Source organism: Jatropha curcas, chromosome 2 (assembly GCF_041381405.1).
Source record: "Jatropha curcas cultivar XTBG-Jc1 chromosome 2, XTBG_Jcur_1.0, whole genome shotgun sequence".
Classification (NCBI taxonomy): domain Eukaryota; kingdom Viridiplantae; phylum Streptophyta; class Magnoliopsida; order Malpighiales; family Euphorbiaceae; genus Jatropha; species Jatropha curcas.
Window position 1 is genome coordinate 25,782,635 of NC_143152.1, and position 24,562 is coordinate 25,807,196.

Genomic DNA, 24,562 nt, shown 5'->3' on the forward strand with positions numbered 1-24,562 from the left:
AGTAGACAACAATTTATATGAACAAAATCCACTTGAAAATTTAAATGAATATCAATATATCATGAATTGGTTTACACAATTGTTGTAATAATCAAAAGGGGAAGTAAAAAGTGGTTTTTACCTTACTAAAAACGGCTGGAATTTGAAAGCTCCAGAGGAAATCGAGGGAGAGTAATCGTTAACATGGTTGACAGATGTGCTGGGTTTTAAGTAGGTGAGAGATCTAGTAATGCCAGATCATTTAACCTCTAATCAGTTTAACCTTTAATTCTCGTAATTCAACTTAATCTCAATCTTTATTTTGACTGTTTTCAAATTGTCAATTAGCGAGGCGACAACATATATTGAAATGAGTTTAGTACAAATGTGTAAATTTACAATTAGAGTCTCCATTTATTGGGAAATGGGAAATCAAATTATTGCGCTGAAGCCACTTTTTCAATTACAGCACGCCTTCTCAAACATAGCTTAAGCAGCCAAAATAAAAGCTAAAGTAGATAATTTGCTATAGTAGCGTTCATATAGATGAACACTGAATATATCTTAGAAGTCTTTATCATAGGACACGTGCAAAAGAACTGTTTTGTGCTTCTTCTAAAGCAAATACAGAATTGTTGGCACAAAGGGGCTATTAATAGCTCGCCCAAGAATGTTCCCCCACACTAATTTCTTATGTTTCTTCAAATATGAATTTAGAATAGGAAAATCTGGCTTTACAGACAGAAAAAAAGAAAAAAGAAAAAGAAAAAGAAAGAAAAGAGGTTCTGGCATTTACATGATGATGGAGTTCTCTGCAGATTGTCCAGTCATTAGAAGTTATTTTGTAGCAATAAAAGCAGCAGCTGAAGCCCAACTAGCAAATAAGCCTGCAACTGCAACTATACAAGCGAGATAACAACCAAACACCTGCATAATTAACAGGATATTTCAATAACAATAAACAATAAAACAATAACAGATCAACAAGCAGATTTTTTTATGGTTATGAATTATTGATTGAGTTGGTCTATTTCATGATTCAAAAGACGAGATGCGGGAAAATGAAAAAGGCTGAAACCTTTTTTTACTTGCTCAAAAGAATAATAGTATGTTGAGAAAAAATACAACCATGTTAAGCAGAGGACAAAACAGTCTAAGACGAATTCAATGTGTATCCACTCGTGTCAACATGAGGCAGGATACATGCAACCGATGTTTATGCATGTCAAGGTAGTAAAAGCGTATGAGCTATCCAATTCATTAGTTAGTAAAAAGTATGCATTTCAAGATGACAACAACAAGACTCGAGCATAAACTGTATAACCAGGCAAAAAATAATCCTGTCTTTAACCCTATTGCAGTCATTAAAACAAAAAGAAAAAACACTTCCTAACTTTGTCTACTGCTTTAAATTTAGTTCAAAGCAATGACATCACATTTACTTTCTGAAAAGAGAAAAAGGTAAATGGCATAACAGAATGCCCTGTGATATGAACACTAATCACTGTCAATATACAAACATGGTAATTGTTAACTTAAAAGTGGTAGGTACAGTTGAGCATTAAGTGAGTTTTTCTCCACTTTCTTCCCCTTTTCTGTTTCATTTTTTGTTTTTTTTCCATCAAGCCGTACATATTTTCACCCAAAGCCCCCAGAATGCAGCAAGCCCATTGTTCAAAAGCACTTTGGCCCTGTGGCTCTTCACATTCTGCCTAATGAACATGTTTTATCAAATGCATGTATTTTTTATGATCAAATTAAACAATCAATCTGTTAATAGCATTCGAGATCATGGGGGACCTAATTAAGCAACTAGTTTTGGTGTTAGAATATGAGAAACTCAGAAAAAAGTGCAAATTGAAAGACCAAAGGGAAAAGGCAGTTTTCAAACTAATTACAAATTTACAATACACAACTCATATTCTATAGCTAATGCTGCCAATAGAAACAGAATTGCTGCAATGGAAAAACTAATAAACAAACAAATAATTATTCATTGTTAACCATTTGACCAGCTATTCACAATGATAAGCCCTAGGAAAATAGTGCACCATAACGATATTAAGATACGGAAATAACATTTCAAATACCAAAAAAAAAAAAGAGACAAGTATCCAAATATCTTCAGAGAACAAATTCCAAGTAGGAGTATTACTGTAACAGGACAGTGAAATCCCAACAAATGCAAGAAATCATAGCTACTGGTGTGCCAAGGAAAATAAAAAGACTAGTTTCATATATTTACTGGCTTCATTAAAAATTTACTTACATGTAAGCTCATCAAAGCTACAGCTCACTGTAATTACGCCAAACAGCACGGAATTCCTCACGGAATGTGTTCAGTCGTGCCTTCAAATTAGGTGTTCTAAAACTTGCATGTAGGATGGTGGCTGCAATTGAGAGAAATTGGCAATAAGTGACAGTTGCTCAAAGAACATTGGAATTCTATGGAGAAAAAGTAGAAGCATAAGTAAGAAGCAAACCAAGAAGGCCGATGGCAAGTGCCCATAGGACAGTTAAGAGACCACAGGAGACATACCAAAGGATGAAACTCGCTACAAAATCAGGTAAGAAGAGACAAAGAAAAATATTACACACTCAGTTAAAAAGTAATTACTACTTGGGATCACCCGCAAAATATGATCTAGTTACTTTGTAAGAAAACATTCTGAAGGGATGTGATTACCAGATGAAAATACCAGGACAAACACCCAACGGGGCCGACCACAAATATGAATTGACCTTTTTGATGAGGGACGTCCACGAATAACAGGTCTGCCAATAGAAAATGTAATGAATGAAGCAGCAATGAAAAATGCTCCTTAAAAAGCAGTAGCAGAAATATGCTTACGTTAGAGGAGGTCTCATCTTAGCAGCTAAATGAGGAGAGAATTGCCTTACAGTTCTTGTTACCTTCTCACTAAAAGTGCCTGCAAAGCTGTAGAGAAAATTTTCAGCAACCACATGAGGGGGAAAATAACTTTGTGGTTACAATGATATACTGTTGCAAAGAGATCACAGCCAAGAGGCTTCACTCACTGTTCATTTTCTACAAACAATAATATTCACTGTAGAAAAACATAATTCATATCTTCAAATGTCCCCCCCCCCCCCCCAACCCCCCAAACAAAAAAGCTGAGGAATAACACTCCACACAAAATTCACACTAATAAAGATTCAAATCATGATTAACCCAATCATTTTCTAAAGATTCTTAAAGGCCAGCGTATTGTTATCTGCATCATTAGTGATGTCTCTGTCTCTGCACATTATCAATAGATTACAAGGACTAAAGTATGTCACAGTACAACCCTTCAAGGCGTTCTAGTTACTTCCACAGTAGACAGCACATCATCTAATTAAGGATAATTACTTCCACAGTAGATAGCACATCATCTAATTGAGGATAACTCACTATGTAATAAAGCAACTAATTCCCCATCAATGGGTTGTCATCATTGAAATCATCATTAATGCTAAAAACAAAAGAGATATACACACATATATATCCCAAATCTGGTTATAACAATTAGGCCTTCGTATGTGCCAAACACAAGATTTGGAAACAATCAACTAGGGAAAAGAAAATGGGGTCAACGATGCATTATTGTTGATACCAAATATTGAAGATAATATCCAACATAAGATGAACATAACTCCCAAACACATTTAATACTTGAGACCTAGGGACAGAAAATGGCCTGTGCTCTTCTCTAGGCAGCAGCCCTCCATGCTACCACATTACAAGGGGATGAAGAAATACATTTTCCAATGCAGCAAGGACAAGCATATTTAGTATACATTAACATTTTCAGATACCAGCCGTTGAAATATCAAATGTTAATTATATGTCAAGTGTGAAAATTCATCTGATATTCTTTTGTAGCAGCACAGACCAAAAGCATCTCCCTTCCTTCTCCACTCACATAGACACACGCAGGTGTGAGTGCATAGGCACTTCAAGGAAATAACTATAGCAGCAAATTCATCCCCATTGTTCTTCTCCTTGTTCACAATTACGAATTCCCGTATCCCTAATCTCTCTTCCAAAATTTATAATTTGGAATTGGGACCATTACACCCAAAACACCCTAGGAGAATGAGAGTTCAGTTGCTACCACATCACTTGTGTTGACTAATTGAATGATTCAGTATTTCAAATTGGACACCTCAAACTCTTCATGAATCGTTAGATATAGCAAATTTATCAAGATCATATTGATTGTGCTACCTTGGGTTCTGCAATACTCTTTTTTTTTTATATATAACTTTGACCAATTCTATCAAGAACTATACAAACAGACAATGTAACCGCAAAATTTTACTTTATGCATAAATGACCATTGGGCATAGTCTTGCTGATCAAGATTTTCATATCCTACAATATCTTAACAACTAAATGCAATAATGCAACCACAGGATTTATGCACACACATTGGGAATGGGGGAGAGTGGAAAGAGAGAAAGAGAGCGGTTAGCAGCTTGCCTATCATTCAGAAATGCAATGCTAAGCGCTGTCAAAAGAGCTGCCACCATAGCAACTGGCCGCCTAAGGAAGCCCAGTCCTGGTATCACAACACAACATTAATAAACACAGATTAACATATAAACACGTGGAACATTTAGGTAAAAATAAATTTCACAATATTTTGTCGAATTCAATTGAAATCCCAGATTTTAGTGTTTAGAGTGTTTAACAACTTTCTTTTCAATTGTATGAATTCAATTCTATGAAATTGAACATAAGTAATCCAACAATTTTAAATGAATCCACAACTAATAGAATTAAAATTTTGGACCAAAACGCCCATTTTATCTCTCACTTCCCCTACATCCTTACCCTCTCTCTCTCTCTCTCTCTCTCTCTCTCTCTCTCTCTCTCTCTCAAACACACACACACACACACACACACACTTCCTCCTCTTTTTCTCTCCTCCTCTCTCTCTCTCTCTCTCTCTCTCTCTCTAACTAATCCTTCTCTATTTACTGTTTTAAGGGTATTTTAGACAATCATCGCATTTTTTAACTGAATTTTAGACTTATTTCAAACATAAATTATGACCAATTCAATTGAATCTCAAATTTTAAGTTGTCATAGCAAACACGAAAATTTATTTCAAAATGAATTTAATCTAGAATTTATTATGAATTCTGCATTTTGGATTCATATATACCGTACAGTGGGTAAAAACTAAAAACTAAAACAAACATGTATACGTACCCAGAATGAAAACGATCATAATGAAGTAGTTGGTCCGATAGCTGTGCAATAAGAAATATAGCAGCGTTAAATTCAACTATGCAAAATCTCCTAAAAACCTACGAAAAAATAATAATGCACAACTGCACACATGGATTCATGATCAGCAATCATTGTTCGAAAAGAAACTGAGAAGAAATCAAGCATCAGCGGCAGCCAACAAAAAGAATTATGGAAGCCTTCCGTTAACTTACAATCGTTAAAAGCCTAAAATCAACTAGCTAATCAAGTCAACTTCTGTTTGGCAATCTCCATATACAGTTCATGCACCGATTTCTTTCATTTTCTTCCAATTTCATGGAAAGAAAAGGATATTCAAACATTCATTATAATTGAAAAATCAAATCCAATCAACACGATCATAAGAGCTTTGTTGCTAATTAAGATATAAAACTTAGAAAATGATGTTGCGATAGAAACGGAAATTAGAGAAACTCACTAGTACAGATTGCACTTGAGACGGCTGTTCCATTTGGCAGAAGATTTTGGGACAGTGAATCTTGAAAAGAACTCAGAGAGAGGGCGAGGTGGTGATGACCAGTCTACTTCACGAAGGGCATCGATCAGATCCTCTGCTGTCACATTACCCCAATCCATTACTGTTTCTGAGCTATGCGAAACCCTAGACACGATTCGCAGCAAAAACGAGGAAGAAAAAGAGAGCAAAAGGAAGGGAAAGAAAGTTCCGAAACCAGTGAGAGAATCGGAAATTATGTCTGCGTGCTTGTAAGATGTAAACCAATAAAATTCGCTTAGGCAACAGTTTTTGTGCTTTTTGCTCCTTTTGGAGGAAGAAAATGTGCTGGCAGCGTTAACTGAAATGAAAACTGACGTTAAAAACGTTGGGGGTCCGGAAAATTTCTAAACGACAGTTCGAAAATTTGAGGAAAAATTACTGTTTAGTCCCTGGATTATGATTCATAAGTCCTCGCATTATTTAAAACGCATTACTGTATGCTTATCTTTTGAATCCGTCCAACACTGAAATCCTACCGTTCATTATTTTTTGTGTCTTTTTAATGGATCAAAATAAAAAGCACGGTAGGCCTCGAGAAATGTTTTCAATTATCAAAATAATCCTAGGGAAGTGTAAATAATTAGGGATGGCAATTTATTGTGTTGTGAAGCATCATTTATTGAGTTGGCGCTCACCTTGCTACATATATATTTTTTTTAAGTTTACATGTAGAAGATTTCAACTTGCAATTCAGCATTTTCAACCTCCACTGTGGCTTGCATTTAGAAGAGTTAGACACTCTTATTAATCTTTTAAATGAATTAAACGTCCCGTAGTAAATTAGAATGGAGCCGAAAATAGATGAATATATGCAATATATTTATATAATAATATAATGTGATGACGAAAATAATTTATTATTACATGGTTGATTTAATGTTGCAGTGATGCGGGCCAAATGGGCCCTAGATACATGATGATTGCAATCGGTATGATGTTGGTCCTGAGGCTCATCTATATTATATATTTTATTGGATCAGATTTATTAGAGGTTTGTCACGACATTGGAGGGCTTAAGCTCATTCGAGTCTTAGCACCGGTTTAGCCAAAAATGGCAGAGTCATGAAACTTAATTATTAAAAAAATTCAAAACATTTACCGAAAAGAAAACAAATGAATATTATTATTTTAAATATTATTAATTATTAAAATAATTCAAGAACGAGTAATATGATTAATGATGTTACTATAATATAATAACTCTAATTATCCTTCATTGCATCAATCAAACAAAACTATGAGGGGTTTTTAATTAAACACTAGCCGTCTGTCTTCGACTCTCTTTTTCTTGTGTTCTTTTAAATTTTATTTTTAAACCACTGCTGACCGTTTTCTTTGATCGGCGACCGTCTTCTTTGATCGGTGGTGGTTTCTTTTCATCATTCTCTATCGTTTTTCTTTATTTTGTTTAGTTTTCTTTCTAATAATTTCCGAACCTATAATCGTTTGTAATAAAATTTGAATTTAGTCTCTCAAATCTATAGATCTTGAGTGTTTTTGCCACCTTATTAATAGGGTTATTAATTTCTTTTCTTTCATGGGGTTATTCCTCATTGTTGAGGAGTTTTTTGGATCTTTTATTTCTTAGGTAGTTCAAAAGACAATATGGATTTGTCGGTTGCTTGTGGTCGGAGACTTTAGATTTTTATATTCGGATAAATTTCTTTTACTAATGGAGCCTGATAGTGCAGTTTGTTCCTCCATTAAAGTTTGGTATATTAAACACTTCTACGAGTGTCAATTGTAACAAGTTTTCGAAAAAATAATATTCAAGACAATATTATGAAAGGTTTATTTTGTCGTCCTATTTGAAGATGAACCATTTTTTACATAGAAGATTAATCTCTTCTGCCAAGATCAATTCCATTTCCAAACAGAAAATTTCAATTTTTTATATTTGTATTTCTTATTCCTATCAGAATATTGCGATGTACTCAACTTATATTCATTATTAATGAATTATTAAGTTTAAAAAAATGATATTACTATTATTGTTAACACAATTAGTGTCTAAATCAACAAAAAAAAAAAAAAAGAAATTAAAAAACAACATAAAAACCATATTTCTTACAAACTCAGCGCTCTAAAACTTATTTCCTTTGTCACCTCACTACTTTAATATTTTGATACTACGACGCATAAAAAAAACTAAAGAACATTTAATATTGTTAAGTTAAAAAACTGACAAATTTTATTGGTTGAAATAATATTAGTGATATTATTTAGTATTTAGCTAATTATTAAAAAGAAAATAAAAAACATTTAATATTATTAATGATGTTAATATTGACGTTGACTCAATTAACGTCTAAATTAAAACAATAAAATTAAAAAAATAACATATAAACTACCTTTCTTGCTAACTCATTACCTTAAAAATTATTTATTTTGCTGTCTCAAACACTTCAGTGTCCTTTTATTATAACACTTAAGTAAATATGGTTACGTTTTTATATATTTATATAGAATGTTGTTATATATTCAATGTACAATTTTAGACATTTATCCTGAATTTCACAGAATTTTATAAATTTCATTTAAAAATTTATATTTTTGTGTTTGAAATGAAAAAAAAAATGTAGATTTCAATTTTAGAAATTCAATTCTATGGAATTAAATATAACTACACCAAATTTCATAAAAATAGGTGAAATTTCCAAATGAGTTCCACAAAACTAAGCAATCAAATTTTTTATAATAAAACTGTTGTTCTCCTTCCACAACATCAAATTTTCAATTATTTATTTATTTATTTTATTAAACTTGACCAAAATCATTTAAAAGATTTATTTTTTAGAAAAAATTTCTTAATATTGTTTTTTATTTTAATATTTTTTACTATTAAGGAAGGAAATTCAAGTTAAATATATATGTATCACTAAATTAAATGCGATAATTTTGTTAATATTATTTTTATTTCATATATTTATTTTCATAAAAATATAAAAGTATATAGCAAAACATAAATACAATTAATATTTATTATTCATTTTTGTGAAATTACTATTTCAAGTATATTTTAGAAAACAAAAAAAATGAATTTATTCTTTACATAATTGAATTACATATTTTAAATTAATCATAACAAATATGAAAAATCATTCATAAATAAACTCTACTATAATTCATTTATAAATAAAATTTTATACTTTAAATTCATTTATACTAAACCGCGCCTTAAATCGTTTTTGGCAGGAAGAGAATGAATGTAGATTTTTCTTTAACAACAGAAATACATTTTTTTTCTTCCTAAGTGTATTTCACTTACATTATGCGATGCATTCATTTCCTTCCACTCTCCTTCTCTCCCTGCCAAACAAACTATAAGTATGTTATACTTTTAAGTAAATGAATAAAGAGTATTATGAATTTACGATGAGAAGTGAGTACCATTTTAATTACTCACTCCCTTTTATTTTGTTTGCGTAGTTTGATAAAATACACATATAAAAAATTTAGTCAATAAAAATTATTTTGTCGTTTTTTACACTTAATTCATTAAGGTATTAATAAAAGTCTTTCATTTAATGAAGGATTATAAATGTTATTATAAGAAAAATAATTGTTCACATATTTAAATTTAGAAACCTTGTAAATATTTTGGGACGTCCAAAAAAAGAATAATAAATGAACAAAATGAGACGGAAGAAGTATATTTTTGTCAAACATTAATTTTGGTGAGAGTCACTTTTGTTATTTATTTGTTTCTATTATCTTTTTTTATAAACTTTCATCATGGTTACACTTGATTAAGTGCAATTCTAATAAATTAAAAATGTATTTGACTATTTTTTTTTTTAAAAAAAAAACATTTCCTTACGTTGCATAAAAAAAATATATATATATATAGTTTGAATGTTTGGTTTACTTCTCATGAAGTTTAGAATCACTTAATGAACAAAAATAAAATTCATAATTGACCAAATATAATAAAAATGATATATTATAAAAGTCCTCTATTTTTTATTTGTCCGTCCACTATTATTTTTTTTATAAGTTATTTTGTCCAAGGACCAAAACTAGTTAACTACCATTTCGAGAGGATTAAAAAATATTTTTAAAATTTAAAATTTTATAGATATCTCTATTAAATAGAATAATTATTTCAACAATTTCCAATAATTCATTTCAACAGCCATCTCTCTTTAGTTTTAACTTTTAAAAGCCAAGTTTTTTAAAAAATAAATTTTAACATTGGAGTAATTAAATGAGATAAAAGGGTAATTTAATTAAATTAAGGAATATTTTATTATAATTTAAGTGATTTAAACATTTTCTTAATAAAAATTATAAACTACAGTCTACAGGGTAAACTTTATGAGTATTATTTTTACTATTTTCATCTCATGTACTTATTGAATCATTTAACTCTAACTTAATTGAATTACTCCACTATAAAGTTTATAAACTATGGAGTAAATGTTAGGCGTATAAAATTTTACTATTGATTTCAAATTTATAAAGTCGCCTTTCATAAATTAAAAGAACAGCAAAGTCATTGTAAAAAAAGTACGTTCCCAAATTAAAAAAAAAAAAAAAATTATTAAGGCCACTTTATGTGTAATTACTGATTAGGCTTGAAGCTTTATTGCAAAGCATATGGTTAAATTCCTTTATTACCCGTGGTATTAAATAATTTCCTCTAAAGTTTTTTTTTTTTTCTAACATTGGAGGAAAATATTCGAATCTGAATTTATTGTCATATCGTATATATATTTATCACTATATTATGTCTCAGTGTAAAATTTCCTCTGAAACTTGAACTAATCACTTTTTATTATTTAAATTATTTAAACAATATATTATTCAATCACTAAGAATATTTCCAGTCAAAAAAGATCAGTAAGAATATTTTAGATTTTTCATTGCATTTATCTGTTAAAATTTTAATTTGACTTAAAAAATATTAAATTATACATTTTAAAACAGTAAAAATAACCAATTATAACTTGTTCATAGAGTAAGATATCCAATGAAAGCGAACCAACCCGCGATTGGCAATAGATATGCACCGGTGCACGCTATTGCTATAGGTACCAACCACACGTTAACGTTTTTACCCTGTCTGTATACACTTAATTATACTCATTAATCACGATTCTAATGGAAATATAATTAATTAATTAATAGTAACAGAATTAATTTATTCTATTATGACGATAATAGTAATAAACTAAAAATCATAGGCAAGCCAAACATTGTATTTGTACCTGTATGCAAATGTAATAATTAGCCTTCTTCGGTAATCTCCTTTCTCCCTCTTTCTCCGTCTTATAACTTGTCTGAATTGGCCAGTCCGATCCTTCTAATTTGGGTCGAATCTTCGAAGAGAATCCATTGAGGATTTCCTGTAAAGCTCTTCTTCAAGCTTGGATTCCTGTATCTGGAGCTGGTTCCGGGTTCTTATCTTAGGGTTTTTGCTGGTTCTTAATGATGGCTCAAGCAACAGGAAGAGGGAGGATTGTTGGAGACTACCTTGTAGGTCGGCAAATCGGGTCGGGTTCTTTCTCGGTTGTGTGGCGTGCCAGGCACCGAATTCATGGTACCGAGGTGGCGATAAAGGAGATCGCTACCAGTCGACTAAATAAGAAGTTGCAAGATAGTCTCATGTCGGAGATCTTTATATTGAAGAGGATTAATCATCCTAATATTATTTGCTTGCATGATATTATTGAGGTAGGATTGGTCGTTTTTTTTCCGTTTTTTAGTTGAAAGTAGGTTTGTTTGGTTGCTAGGAAAATAAATTAGGAAAATAGACATGAGAAGTTATTTTGCTAGAAATAATGATGGATAAATTTTATTTGATTGGTTCTGGTGAGTAATGCAACCTCAAAGTGGGAACTTTAAAAGTTCTCTAGGAATGGAACCTTTGTCCGTTGTAGAAAAAAGCTGAAGTTTTAGTTCTAGATACTGTTTTGGAGCTTTGAAGTTGCTAATGAACTTTGCTCGCTGCGTGTGAAAATTTGTCTACTGTTACTGGCCATGGTATTATACTTGTAATTTACTTGGTTATTAGGTAGTTTGAGAAACGCTTTATGATTTGAATTCAACTGTTGTCTCTGTTTGATATCTGAATTTCGAGAATATGATCTAGCCTTATCTTTGTTGGCAACTTTAAGGTTTGTTTTATGTTAATGCCAAATAGGAACCAGGAAGGATACATATTGTATTGGAGTATTGCAAAGGGGGTGATCTTTCTATGTATATTCAACGACATGGAAGAGTCCCAGAAGCAACTGCTAAGCACTTCATGCAGCAACTAGGTATGTTGTTAGGATTTCTGGGTATTTATGCTTTCCAATCCTCTGGATATTCAGTGGCTAAGTTGTGGAATATGATTTGAAAATGTTTTACTTTGTAGCGGCTGGTTTGCAAATCCTTCGTGACAATAATCTTATACATCGAGATCTAAAACCACAGGTCTGGCTGTTTCTTATTTGGTTATGTTTAATTTGAATTTTAAAGTCAGGGCTATTTATTATCTTGTAGGGAAAATCTTCTCCATGAAGAAGTAACAGTTTTTATTTGATTTCGCTGGCTAATTATAATGCACAAACTACATCGTCAATGTAGGGGATAGTATATCATTATTAAATATTGTTCTCAAGATTATGGATGCTAATGAATAAATATGTGAAAGGAATGTATTTTGGCATGTAATCACATGATTGTATAAAATAGCTTAGCATTGTTAGAAGATCTTGTTCAGCGTCAATTAATCTCGTCTATTGCAGACAGGCTCAGTGTGTGATGTTTTGAATTTATGATGTGTACTCATTTTTGTCGCAGAATCTCCTACTTTCCACCAATGATAGCAACGCAGTTCTGAAAATTGCTGATTTTGGATTTGCTAGGTAAATTATTATAATAAGCTATCGTCAAAATCTTCTCCTTAAAATTTCTATTTCTAGCCCCTGATAAACTATTTAAGGGAATTGGATAATGCTTCACTGCCTCTCCTGTATCTCTTGTTTGCACACTGGCCTACATAACTGAACTACTCATGCTACGTTCCTCTCACTCCTGGTGTTATGATGAGTGTCTACTTTGGTAATTTTAAATTTTTAAGAACTACATCGAAGTTGTAATCAGTGTTATCAAAATCTTACAATTCACGATTGGAATCTTATGATTTGATTCAATTTTGATGCTTAACGATCTTATGGGTGAATCAGAATTGAACATGAATCTTACGATTCATGCAATTCAAGTCTTATGATTTAAGTCGAGTCCCATGCCCAACAATTCTCATATCAAACAAAACGAGTAGAAAAGTCGATCTAGAGAAAGAAGGGCACGAGGATATAATATATTAGAAGATGAAGATGACGAAGGGCTGGAATTTGGAAATGGAAATGAATGAATATGGATTTGGATAGGAAATCCAATAGCTTGATAAATTTTCTTTGTTTGTGTTTTAAAATTTTAACATAATAGTTTGATATTTTGCACTTGGAAACTACACAAATCATTACGTTCTTTTTAATTTTGTTTTTAGTACATGATTTGGAATTGAAATTTATATAAAAATGCATTTTTTGCAATTAGATTTTTAGTATCTTATCGATAAAATTAATGGGATATATATCAATAAATGTATGAGTAGTATTTTTAAGTAATTTTGAACAGTTGCTCTATATCTTACGATTCAATTCAATTCTCAATTATAAAAGTATGATTTTGATTCTTGAGACAATTATGGTTGTAATCATAAAAACAATTTTTTTTAACAATAAAAGCCCTCAAATTTCAAAAACAAGGGACTAAATTATAATGAAAACTTTCAAATTTTGAAACAGTAGGGGTTGAAATTACTGTGGTCATTTATCCCTATCCATAAAACGATAGTTGCTTGCCAATTTTTTTTTCCTTTACATTTTCTTTTTAGACCTGGATTTCAAGTTTTGAATACCATCTCTGTTGCCAGATCTCTACAACCTAGAGGCCTTGCAGAAACCTTGTGTGGTTCACCCCTTTATATGGCTCCAGAGATAATGCAACTCCAAAAGTACGACGCTAAGGTGACATTCTCTCCAATATGTGAAATACTCATGATAACTTCTTGAAGTAATTCCTGTTAAACTTGAACTGCATACGCAGGCAGATCTTTGGAGTGTTGGTGCCATTTTATTTCAGCTTGTGACTGGGAAAACCCCATTTACTGGAAACAACCAAATACAGGTATGATAAGCTCCGTAAAGCTATATAATATGGTATTATGGCCTGTTTTGTACTAGGAACTTCTAGATTTTGACACACCGAAAGAATTCTCAACCCTTAGGCTAGTGATTTCTCATTCCTCTTATTTATTTAAACAAATATGTTTTCTATCTCATGTTGTACAGTTGCTCCAAAATATTGTGAAGTCAACTGAATTGCAATTTCCTTCAGATAATGCCTTGAGTGCTGAATGTAAAGATTTGTGCCAAAAATTGCTGCGTCGTAATCCAGGTATTGCACAAACATGACTTGAGCTTTAAATTTATACTGTCACAAATCAAATGGCTACAAGAAACTGAGATTAAAAATTTATAGATATTTGTGTCCACAAAATGTGATATCCAAGCATGTGATTAGCAAACTGCTTATAAGTGAGTGACAACTCTTTGATGTATGTATGTAAAAAGTTGAAAGGCTTATAAATGTTAAAAAGAAGGAACAAAACAACCCATTTGTAAAGTATTTTTGAAACTTCCTGGTTTATAAACCATGTTCTATATGAGGTTAAATATCTCTATTTTCATGTTAAAATAATCTCCCAAATCTTAATAAAGAACCAATATTTGGAAAAAATAAAAACTTTACTTTTTAGTTATCATCTTCTACCTTTTTGCTCGAGGTGGATGAGTGGCTGTGGATCGTTTGGAATGATAATGCTAGTTTTAATTTCTTGCATAGAATTTATAATCATTATTATTTCCAAACATCTGGAATTGTTATGCTAAGGTAAAAAGTTTTCCATCTGTTGAAGATCAATGTGGAAGGGAAAATATTAGGGATCCATGATAATTTTTATCTGTGACTCATGCTTTTTTACAAATACTTATTTAGAATCTTATCCCTTGTTTTGGAAATCTTTGTTTTTGTACATGTAGTGGAACGGTTAACATTCGAGGAGTTCTTTAACCACCCATTCCTTTCTCAAAGGAAAATGGATGAATCATTGAGGTAAATGAGAGTCTTCATGAGTAAATATTTTGTTTTCACTGAGTTTCTAATTTAATATATGGTATGCAGGAGTAGAAGGGTTCCAAGATCAGTTGAGAGCTTTCCATTGCCTGAAAGCAATTCTATGAGAAATGCGGAAGACATTTCTCAAGAGGATTGTCTGCCTTTCTTCCTGGATGATGATTCTAGTGGTCCTGAGGGTAGTCCTTCCTTTTCTAAAAGAGGGCCCTCAATGAAGTCTACCTATGGATTTTCACTTGATACTCGAGTTGATGAAAGGGAAGCAAAATCTAATGCTTTGAATAATATGAATTTTACTCTCAGACATTCTAGTGCCAACCGCAACTTGGAAAATACTAGTTTTAAGCCTGACAGCAACAAATTTTCTGATGAAAATCTACATGAAGCTCCAAAGTCTATGAACCAAAGGTCAACAAATGTACGATCAAGAGGTAGGAAGAATTTCATCATGATTTATTCTCTAATCTTTGTAGTTTGATATTGTAGAGATTCATGATACGTTTACCAATCTCTATCAATTTTTCTTATTTTACATTCACATGCGTTGTACAGTTATTGACTCATTGGAGTTGATAGATCAAGATTATGTTCTTGTTTCTGGTCCACCGTTGGATGTGTCTTCTTCAGCCAGTACTTCCAAACCAAGCCATACACCATTCAAATCGCCAAGTCCTCCTCATGCATCTGTCAATGTGAATACTGCCCCGATGCCAATTACTGGCATTGCTAACAGTAACACATTCCATGTTGGAAGCTTGGAAGGTCCAAGCTCTGCTCCTGGGACTTCTCAAGGATCCACAGATATCGGAGATAATTTGGATCAGCCATCAACTCGTTGTATGACTAGGATCAAGTCTTTGCGGCAGTGTGCATCTTCAATCTCTGAATTAGTACAGGAAAAGGTAAGTCATTGGTTACATACTTGTGCTGTAGAAACAATGGCCTTAGATGCATAAATTTTTGCAGAGAGTGGAGAAGGAAAGAGGTGCGCAAGTCTACCTTGATTTACGCTGAGGGGGTGTATAGATTATATATTGAGTAATTTGAATAGATAGGATATGGTGTCTAGGAGATGAGAACATCATGTTAAACAATCTGGATTCAATGATAATGCTTTGTTTAAGGTCTAGATTCTAAAATAAGCTGATAACATTTACTTTTGTTTGAGGGCATAGATAGGTTGGCTTAATTTCATTTCAACTGAATTTGAACTTTGTACCATCTCTTTTGCTTGTGTTTGAGGATACACATGTATATGTAATTTCAATATTGTTGGACAATATTACTTGGTTAATAGATTATTTTTCGACTTCAAGAAGTTAGTAGTTATGTAATTTCATGGACTAGATTATAGGATGCTGAATTTTAAATGTAACTAAATTACATGTCAATGAATTTATTATTTATAAATATAGTCCCTATTTTTATGTTTTAGTAATAGCATTATAGCTTGCTGCAATATTTTTTCTTTAGAATGATGTTTATTATGATTTTTAGATGGGCATGATTAAGGTGAAGTTATTTACTCTGGCAATTGTAAAAAAAATATTATGCAGTTACTTATTTATTGATTGAGTGCATATTTAAAATATCTAATGGTCTCTACTTGTGTATATTTTAAATAATGTTGCACAGATATTCTCTACTTTTGTAATTTGTGATAAGTTACCATGAATCTTCTTTGCTGCCTTAAGTTTTACTGATAAGTTACATCTGTTCTCAACTCAATTAATCATCATTGCTCTTGGATCAGGTTGAATCAGGTATGCAACTGGAAGCCTTCTCAATACAACTTGTTATTCTTGCAATTTGGAAGCAAGCACTGCATATTTGCCACACTCAGGCTGCTTCAGCCATTGAAGGAAGTCCAATCCAAGAGAGCACAAGGTTGAGGAGAAGCAGCATCAAGAAGCATGCTCCTGATACAGAAGATTCTCCAGATATAGGACCAGAGAATATATCCATTCAGATTGAAAGGGAATTTTTACGGGAAGTTGAGCATGCTGAGGAACTTGCCAAGGCTATTGAACCTGGTATGGATTTAATGTCTTGAGTTTACAATGTGAATTGAGATAATTTTTCTTTTTGGCTTGCATGCATCAGCTTTTGTTGTCTGCAACATCAATATGTTTCCTTTTCTTGCACATTTGTGGAAATGCATGCTGTTGTGGTCTGCAAATATGATTCCTTCTTTCTAAGCCTGAATTTGTAGCTCAATTAATATCTTGATAAATTTTCAAGTTCATGCTTGTTTTAACCAATTGATATGATTAAATGAATCAATTGAATGGCTATGGTAATGTGTCTTTGTTATTATACAGTAACAGGCATATTGACATTTCATTTAGGGGTGCCATTTTTCTGTGATTATATTAACTGCTGGATCGGGAATGTTTGAAATAGCGGTGGAAGTGAGGATGCCTTATAAAGAAGCTTCTCGGCTTTTTGTTGTACCTAGTAGCTGTCCATACTATTATCACAATATTAATAGTTTACTAAGCTACAGTTTGTGGAAAACTAGACTCTAGGTTGTCTCAGACCATGGTTTCCAAAATCTGTTTAAAAAAAAAAGAAAAAAAAAATGGTGAAAATACTCCAACTGCAGTTTTGAAAAATGGTTCCAAACTCAATCTGACATGGAGCCCAAATATTTAAACATCAGTGTCTGTAGGACATAAGGAACTATTTGCATATCAATAACTTAGGCACCTATTTACTGGGATTTTTGAAGATGTTACAAGTAGTCTGTTTTGAAGATGAAATTTTTGATATTCTAAATACAAAATTTTTGCATAACAATCCAGGAAATGTTGAGATGCCTGATGCCATGGAGACAATATTTCAATCAGCCCTTGTTCTGGGAAAACGTGGAGGAGTGAGTATTTAAATTTTAATTTGGTTGGGTTTGAACAATTGATTTGCTTTGTATTTTTACATTGATTACCTGTATAAATAATTTTTTTATAGGGTGAATTTTAGCTGCACACTAACTAATTGATGAGACATTAATCCACTACTAGAATGTGAAGAATCTGTGACACTTTGAATTAAAATTCAGGAAAAGATCACTAATTCAGATGGGCTCGAAAAAACTGTTATGTGAAAATTGACAAAGTAGAGGCTATAGTTTAGGCAAGTTCAGGGTTTGATAAGCTTGCACTGTGTAAATTTAAAAAATTTTCAAAAAACAAAGGGGGATACAAGTTAAAAGGCAATAGAGATTTTCTCTTTTGCCTAAAGTGCCAATAGATGCTCTTTGACATGAATCAAAATTTATACAGAGGTCATCTGATCATATTTCATTTTTAAAACTAATTATCTACTTTTTACAAAGCATTTTATATGGAAGAATTGTTAATATTGTTTGATTTGATAGATATTAAAATAAATTATGTTGTCAAGGTTTGTATAGATTCAGTATGAGATCAGACAGCGACTTTTGTATACTCATAACTTATTTGGTGATTAAGTGATGACAAGTGAATTGATGGTGCATTGTTCTCTGAAAAATTGTTCTAACCGTGGCTTGGCAGGTTGATGAGCTTATGGGTGAAATGGAAAGTGCATCAAGCTTATATTCAAAAGCTGTGCGTTTGTTAGTCTTCCTTCTAGTGGAAGCGCCATCCCTTATTCTCAACCCTCCATTTTCTCTCACAAACTCGGACCGTTATAGACTCCGCACTTATATTGATATACTGAATAATAGGCAAGGTCATTCACGGTCTCAAAGGATGGCACTTCTGAAATGCGAGGAACAACAATGCCCGCCCTAGTATGGCCAAAATTTTTAAAACTGTCCTTGATGACTGTTTATGTTTTTACCATTAAAATTATTTGTCTGTACAGTTATTCTTTTGAGTGACTGGGACTGGGATATTGTCCACAGGTCAACCTGTGTATTTAGGGGAGGATGTTGTAATATTCTTATTTATGTGATCTAAGCAATGATGAGCTGACCCAAAAAAAAAAAAAAAAAAAAAAAAAAAGGGAGAAACAAGAAGAAAAGATAAGTAGAAAGTGGTGGAGAAAGGAAGGATCTGAAGAATGAAAGCTATGTGCATAAATTTTGCTGTACATCAGTTTCTGCTCTACTGCTTTTTAACGGTTATAGAAACTTCAAGGCTGCGAGGATGCAAGTTCCAATCCAGGTGGTTCGAATTCAGAGAGAGAGAGGCCCCCATCTTATCAGATTAGTTGAAACCTAGGAAACCAGCATTTTATGGAGCCATTAATTAGAATTAGACAGTGATAGTTCAGGCATGGTAATTGAGGTTCTAATCCAGGTGGTTCGAATTCAGAGAGAGAGCAATGGTTATAGAAACTTCAAGGCTGCGAGGATGCAAGTTCCAATCCAGGTGGTTCGAATTCAGAGATAGAGAGAGAGAGAGAGAGAGAGAGAGGCCCCCATCTTATCAGATTAGTTGAAACCTAGGAAACCAGCATTTTATGGAGCCATTAATTAGAATTAGACAGTGATAGTTCAGGCATGGTAATTGAGGTTCTAATGCCTGCCCTGCGAAGCAAAATAGGTCGGGTCAAATTCAAGCAAATTCCTTTTTCCCTTTCAAAAGATTTCTTTTGTACCAAAAAAAAAAAAAAAAAAATGGCATTAGGGAAATTAGTTTTGAGTGTTGTAGCAAATTCCTTTTTCCCTTTCAAAAGATTTCTTTTGTACCAAAAAAAAAAAAAAAAAAAAATGGCATTAGGGAAATTAGTTTTGAGTGTTGTAGGAAATTATGTGGACAATTTGGATGTATTTAGTTATATAGTTAAAATTATGATTATAAATATGATTACATAATTAACTTGTGTTGTTAGCCCATTTGTGTACTGTTTATGATTATAGATGTGTATGATGTCATATCCTTGTACAGTTATGATTCTTAATTAGGGGTTAGAGTTCTTATTTTTTTGTTGAGAATTATTGCACGCAACACTCTATTTTATCTCCAGTAAGAATTTGCTTGATTTCGGAATTGAATGTAATCAGCCTAATTAAAATATAGATATTAATACTTCTCAAAAAAAAAAAAAAAAAAAAAAAAAAAAAAAGGAAATCGGCCCGCAAAAAGAAGAATATAAGCCAATACGAGGAACATACAACAAGGGAAGAGAGAATTCCCTTTGATTTACTTTCTAGTGCTAGATTGGTATCTAAAGAATATTAGCGGAGGAAAGTGTGTTCCATGTTCTAGTGCAGTGTTCTTTTGCTCGGAGTGTTTGGATTCTTACTCCGATTGGTTGGCAGCTTCCAGGGGCAATATCTCTTGTGGATTGGTTTACTCACGTATTTTTACGAGTGCCGTTGGAGCATGCAATTACTATCTTGATGACTTGTTGGGCTATTTGGACTAACCGGAATTCTGTGGTTTGGGACCATAAGCACAAGAGCCCACTGGCAGTTTTTCATATAGCTAGGCGTTCTCTCATGGAGTGGCGTGAGGTGAGGATGGGTCCTCCTGTGTTGCAGTCTGCTGCTATGTCTATTCATGCATGGCAACGCCCCCCTATTGTTTGGCTTAAGGTCAATGTCGACGTTTCACTTGGTGGATTTACTGGGTATGTGGGTGTGGGTGCTGTGGTTCGAGATGCCTATGCTAGTTTTGTGGCGGTAAGGACATGGAGATTACCTGGTTTGTTGGATGCCAAGACTGCGGAACTCATTGCTATTTAGGGAAGTGCTTAACTGGATCAAGGATAGTGGCTGGAAAATTTGGAGATCTGTTGCTATTTAGATATATCGGTTAAATCTAAGTTTGTTAAGGGGGTATACAGAGACTAAAGTAATTTTAGAATGATATTATAACGGGTCGTAAAATTTAAATTAAGTGTACTTTTATATTTTAAGTCTGAGGAAATTAATCAAATTTAACCGATATATTTTGATTCTATTTAATTTATTTATTCAGTCTGCGCCAATTTGTTTATACGAGGCTTTTGTTATTATAGCAAACTCAAATCTTGGTAAGTTAGTACGGGTATAAAATTCTCGTTGCATGCCATATGTGCACGCTGACTTGCTATAGCATGTAAAATAGCCTGTAATTACGTTTTTTTTTTAAATAATAATTTTAAAGACAATTGATTACAAAATCCCAATGTTTTGAAAGTCGGATTGATCGTTGAACCAATAAAGATAAAGATGTATAAAACTGAAAAATTCGACCCAATTCAATACGGTTCAATCAAATTTTTATATATAATAATTTTAAATATAATTTTAGGTATTTATGAATATTAAATAAAATAAAAAAAGATAAAAAATTATATAATATTATTTTTAACTTTGGCTGTGAATTTTCTTAAACTTATCATTGAATCGAAGACAACATAAGCAAAGATCAATATCATCCTACTTCTTTACTTACTGGCAAATATAAATGTGGATCAGTTGATAAGACAAAATTATATTGTCCTTTTTTAATATTTTTGGATGAGCAATAGAGATTAGAGAAGCACACCACTAATAATTTTTATAATAAAATTGGAAGGCAACAGTATTATCATATCAGAGCTAGCAACACAATAAAACAATCTAACTTGTGGGGTCATGTCAAAAAGTGGGCCATGTGGTTAAAAAAGCGAGATCGCTTATGGAGCTTGAAAACACGCACTAGTTCGAATGCGGTTCAAAGATAAGGACTGTGCTAAGGATGTTGACGTCAATGTATCATTTATCATGCCTCGTTGACGTATCAAAATAGAGCAGATGATGAATCGAACCGTAGTTATAACCAATCGGTTCAACGATTTTTTACTGATTTTACCGACTTTGACCCATTCTCATCTGGTTTTTAGTCTTCTGATTTAAGTATCTAATTTGAACCAGACCATATTCCGACTAAATGGATCGGACCCCCAGTTCTCAGAACCATGCAAAACTCTTATGGATTAAATAACAAAAATTCTACAAAAACACAAAAATAAAAATTTTGGATTGCTTTTTTTTTTTTTCCTCTGAATATAATATAGTAGAATTTCAGTAAAAACTTCAAATCGCTACAAATAATACGGGGAGGACATGATCCCTTTCTTGAAGATCAGACGTAAAACAAAAACTATTATATAATTATTATTCGTTGATCTAATAAGAATCCTAATAAAAATTGGAAGGTGAACTTAAAAAAACTGATAGATCTTCAAACATGGCTGGTTAAATAAACTCCTCGAATCTTCTGTACATAATCTAATTATCTATGAACTAGTTGTTTATGATGAGCACAGAGGATTTAAACCACTAAATCAAATGGAGGAACAAGCAGTATTACCAGGCTCAAAAAAATCATCGTGTAATTAAAAAATTCTCCACAAATTGCACACTTTTCCAAATAAAACCAAACAAATACAAAAAAAACACAATAAATACTCCACATGAAATAGAGAGATCATAAACTTCACACAAAATGGAGATAAAATACAAACAATAACAGAAATATAAATAACATTAATCTATGCCATAGACATAGATCTATAATTTATTTACAAAAACATGAAAATTTACAACAAAACTAAAAATATGAGGTGGATTGTCATAAGAGACAAGATCAACTTCTCCTCCGTATCTAAATGCTTGATTTTTGTGTTTCAATGGAGAGAAAGGAAGAAAATTTTAATGGAGAAAGAGGGAGAGAGTTGGATTACTTCTTTAAACCATAAATTACTAATTAAAATATTGGTATAAAGATTAAATGATAGGTTATATTTTGAGAAAATATAGATCACAACTTTATAAATAAATAAAATAATAAAAACTTCATAGTGTAATTTTGATATGAATACATGTTTTTTATTTATAAAATTATACAAATTGAAACATTTATTGATTCAAGTTAGTTAATATATTATTATTAACGTTTGCATATCATATAGTTTATGAAACGGATAATAATATACAAAAAGAAGAATTAAAATTTTAAGTCATCTTTTTAGTATCATGAAGTTTGCATTTCACTAAGAGAAAATTGTATACAGATATAAGATGCAGATTAACATAAAAACACAATCTTGATTTGAAGTATATAATTCAGTTGACAGCTCCATTTGGTGACTATTCATGGCCACAGTTTGACTACATGGTGTTTCTACAAATCCAATCCGATCACTTTCAAATTTTTTTCCTTTTATTAGAAAGGAGATATGCACTTCTTTATTCATATCTATTCAAATAACAAAAGACTCTAAACAAAATTACCATTAATGTTGACAACTATAACTAAGAACTAGATATGAGATTAACATCGCAATATATGGGCAACAATAAATTTCAATATTTGAATGACAATAACTTAGATTTGTATACAGATATGAGGATTATTTGCAAACAAAAAAAGGAAAAGGCATGACCACCGGTGAGAGCTCACCAGTGGTCGCCGATGAAAGGAGAAAAGAGAGTTTTTAGGTTTCAGATTTTAGGAGATAAAGAGAGAAAAAAATGAATTTTCAATTGTGGCATCCCATAGCCTAGGCCTTCACGGCTTTGTTCTTGGGCTGAAACCAACTCAATAGCCCAAAATGTCTCTTGCTAGTCTAAGGTTTACCCATTGTTATGTACTCCATCTACACATTGTGCTTAGCTGATGTGTGATTCTAGGCTGTCACAGTCCACCCCCTTAGGGACTCAGCATCCCACTGTCCAAAGGGACAAGGCTTGGCTATTCTTATGTACTTTATTTGTACCTTATGCTTAGCTGATGTGAGATTCACCTAAGATGTCACAGTCCACCCCCCCTTAGGGACTCAAGGTCCTCGCTGAGGTGTGCCCCACCACTAGCCAAAGGGACAAGGCTTGGCTCTGATACCAAGTCTGTGGCATCCCATAGCCTATCAAGATATTGACCGTTTTGGGATGAACCAACTCAGGTCTGCACAAATATGTTCTTGGAGTAGAACCAACTCAATAGCCCAAAAGGCCTCTTGTTAGTCTAAGGATTGCCCATTCTTATATACTTCACTTACACCTTGTGTTTAGCTGATGTGAGATTCGCCTAGGGTGTGTCACAGTTATGGTTTTACTAAATGTATCCTTTGGTCTTCGAGCTGCAACCACGGTCTACAACTTGCGCGTGATAAAAACCAACGTGTGGAGTATAAAACTCAATGTTACTCATAAATCACATACATTTCAAATGTTGCGATGGAAACACAAATTTAAACACATAATTTCATATCCAAGCTCATAATTACTTAAGTATAAAATAGCAAGTATGCATAGGTATTCATGGCATAAATCATCATATAAATTCATAAATCAATAGTATGCTTGACACCTCCATTATCATGTCATATAATCAATTTCTTATGCATTTATGTTTTATCTATATATATATATATACACTAAACATTTAGGTTTGGATTTTACATAAGCCTAGTACATAGCTCCATTTATTAGTATAAGAACCTACATATAGCTACCATCATATCATTTAGTCTCATTAAACACAAGGCACATAAACTATAAATTTCATAGATTCTTTCGAAACACATAATTTATCACATTAAACTTAAACACACTCAAAACATGCATTTACTTAGCATTTTTTCAAAACTATTTCTAAGTTAAAAGCATTTTTTCAAAACTATTTCTAAGTTAAAATTTAGGACTTACTGTACTTGTGAAT

The 24,562-nt window shown here is 32.3% G+C and overlaps 2 protein-coding genes across 2 annotated transcripts; one reads left to right on the forward strand and one right to left on the reverse strand.

Annotated features, from left to right (window-relative positions):
• Positions 1-666: 666 nt before the first annotated feature.
• Positions 667-6,065, reverse strand: LOC105646693 (PRA1 family protein A1). The gene is made up of 8 exons (XM_012232601.4): positions 5,679-6,065; positions 5,201-5,241; positions 4,466-4,544; positions 2,831-2,917; positions 2,666-2,754; positions 2,463-2,534; positions 2,249-2,369; positions 667-906 (listed from the first exon to the last, which is right to left on the reverse strand). Exons 1-7 carry the CDS (start codon positions 5,834-5,836, stop codon positions 2,266-2,268), a joined length of 630 nt encoding a protein of 209 aa, XP_012087991.1. The 5' UTR covers positions 5,837-6,065; the 3' UTR covers positions 667-906; positions 2,249-2,265.
• A 4,889-nt stretch (positions 6,066-10,954) lies between these two features.
• LOC105646692 (serine/threonine-protein kinase ATG1c) lies at positions 10,955-19,762 on the forward strand. The gene is made up of 13 exons (XM_020684334.3): positions 10,955-11,432; positions 11,902-12,019; positions 12,118-12,176; positions 12,546-12,610; positions 13,684-13,777; positions 13,857-13,937; positions 14,102-14,207; positions 14,852-14,924; positions 14,994-15,376; positions 15,498-15,847; positions 16,699-16,978; positions 17,750-17,820; positions 18,479-19,762. Exons 1-13 carry the CDS (start codon positions 11,187-11,189, stop codon positions 18,716-18,718), a joined length of 2,166 nt encoding a protein of 721 aa, XP_020539993.1. The 5' UTR covers positions 10,955-11,186; the 3' UTR covers positions 18,719-19,762.
• Positions 19,763-24,562: the final 4,800 nt, after the last annotated feature.

What these genes read in the sequence shown, in the direction of transcription:
- LOC105646693 (XM_012232601.4), bottom strand. Translation starts at nt 5,836, where the DNA reads ATGGATTGGGGTAATGTGACAGCAGAGGATCTGATCGATGCCCTTCGT. An exon ending in ATTGCATTTCTGAATGATAG is followed by an intron (nt 2,918 to 4,465) that starts GCAAGCTGCTAA and finishes TTTTCTCTACAG; the next exon opens with CTTTGCAGGCACTTTTAGTG. An exon ending in TGTCCTGGTATTTTCATCTG is followed by an intron (nt 2,535 to 2,665) that starts GTAATCACATCC and finishes CTGATTTTGTAG; the next exon opens with CGAGTTTCATCCTTTGGTAT.
- LOC105646692 (XM_020684334.3), top strand. Translation starts at nt 11,187, where the DNA reads ATGATGGCTCAAGCAACAGGAAGAGGGAGGATTGTTGGAGACTACCTT. An exon ending in GCACTTCATGCAGCAACTAG is followed by an intron (nt 12,020 to 12,117) that starts GTATGTTGTTAG and finishes TTTACTTTGTAG; the next exon opens with CGGCTGGTTTGCAAATCCTT. An exon ending in GCTGATTTTGGATTTGCTAG is followed by an intron (nt 12,611 to 13,683) that starts GTAAATTATTAT and finishes CTCTGTTGCCAG; the next exon opens with ATCTCTACAACCTAGAGGCC.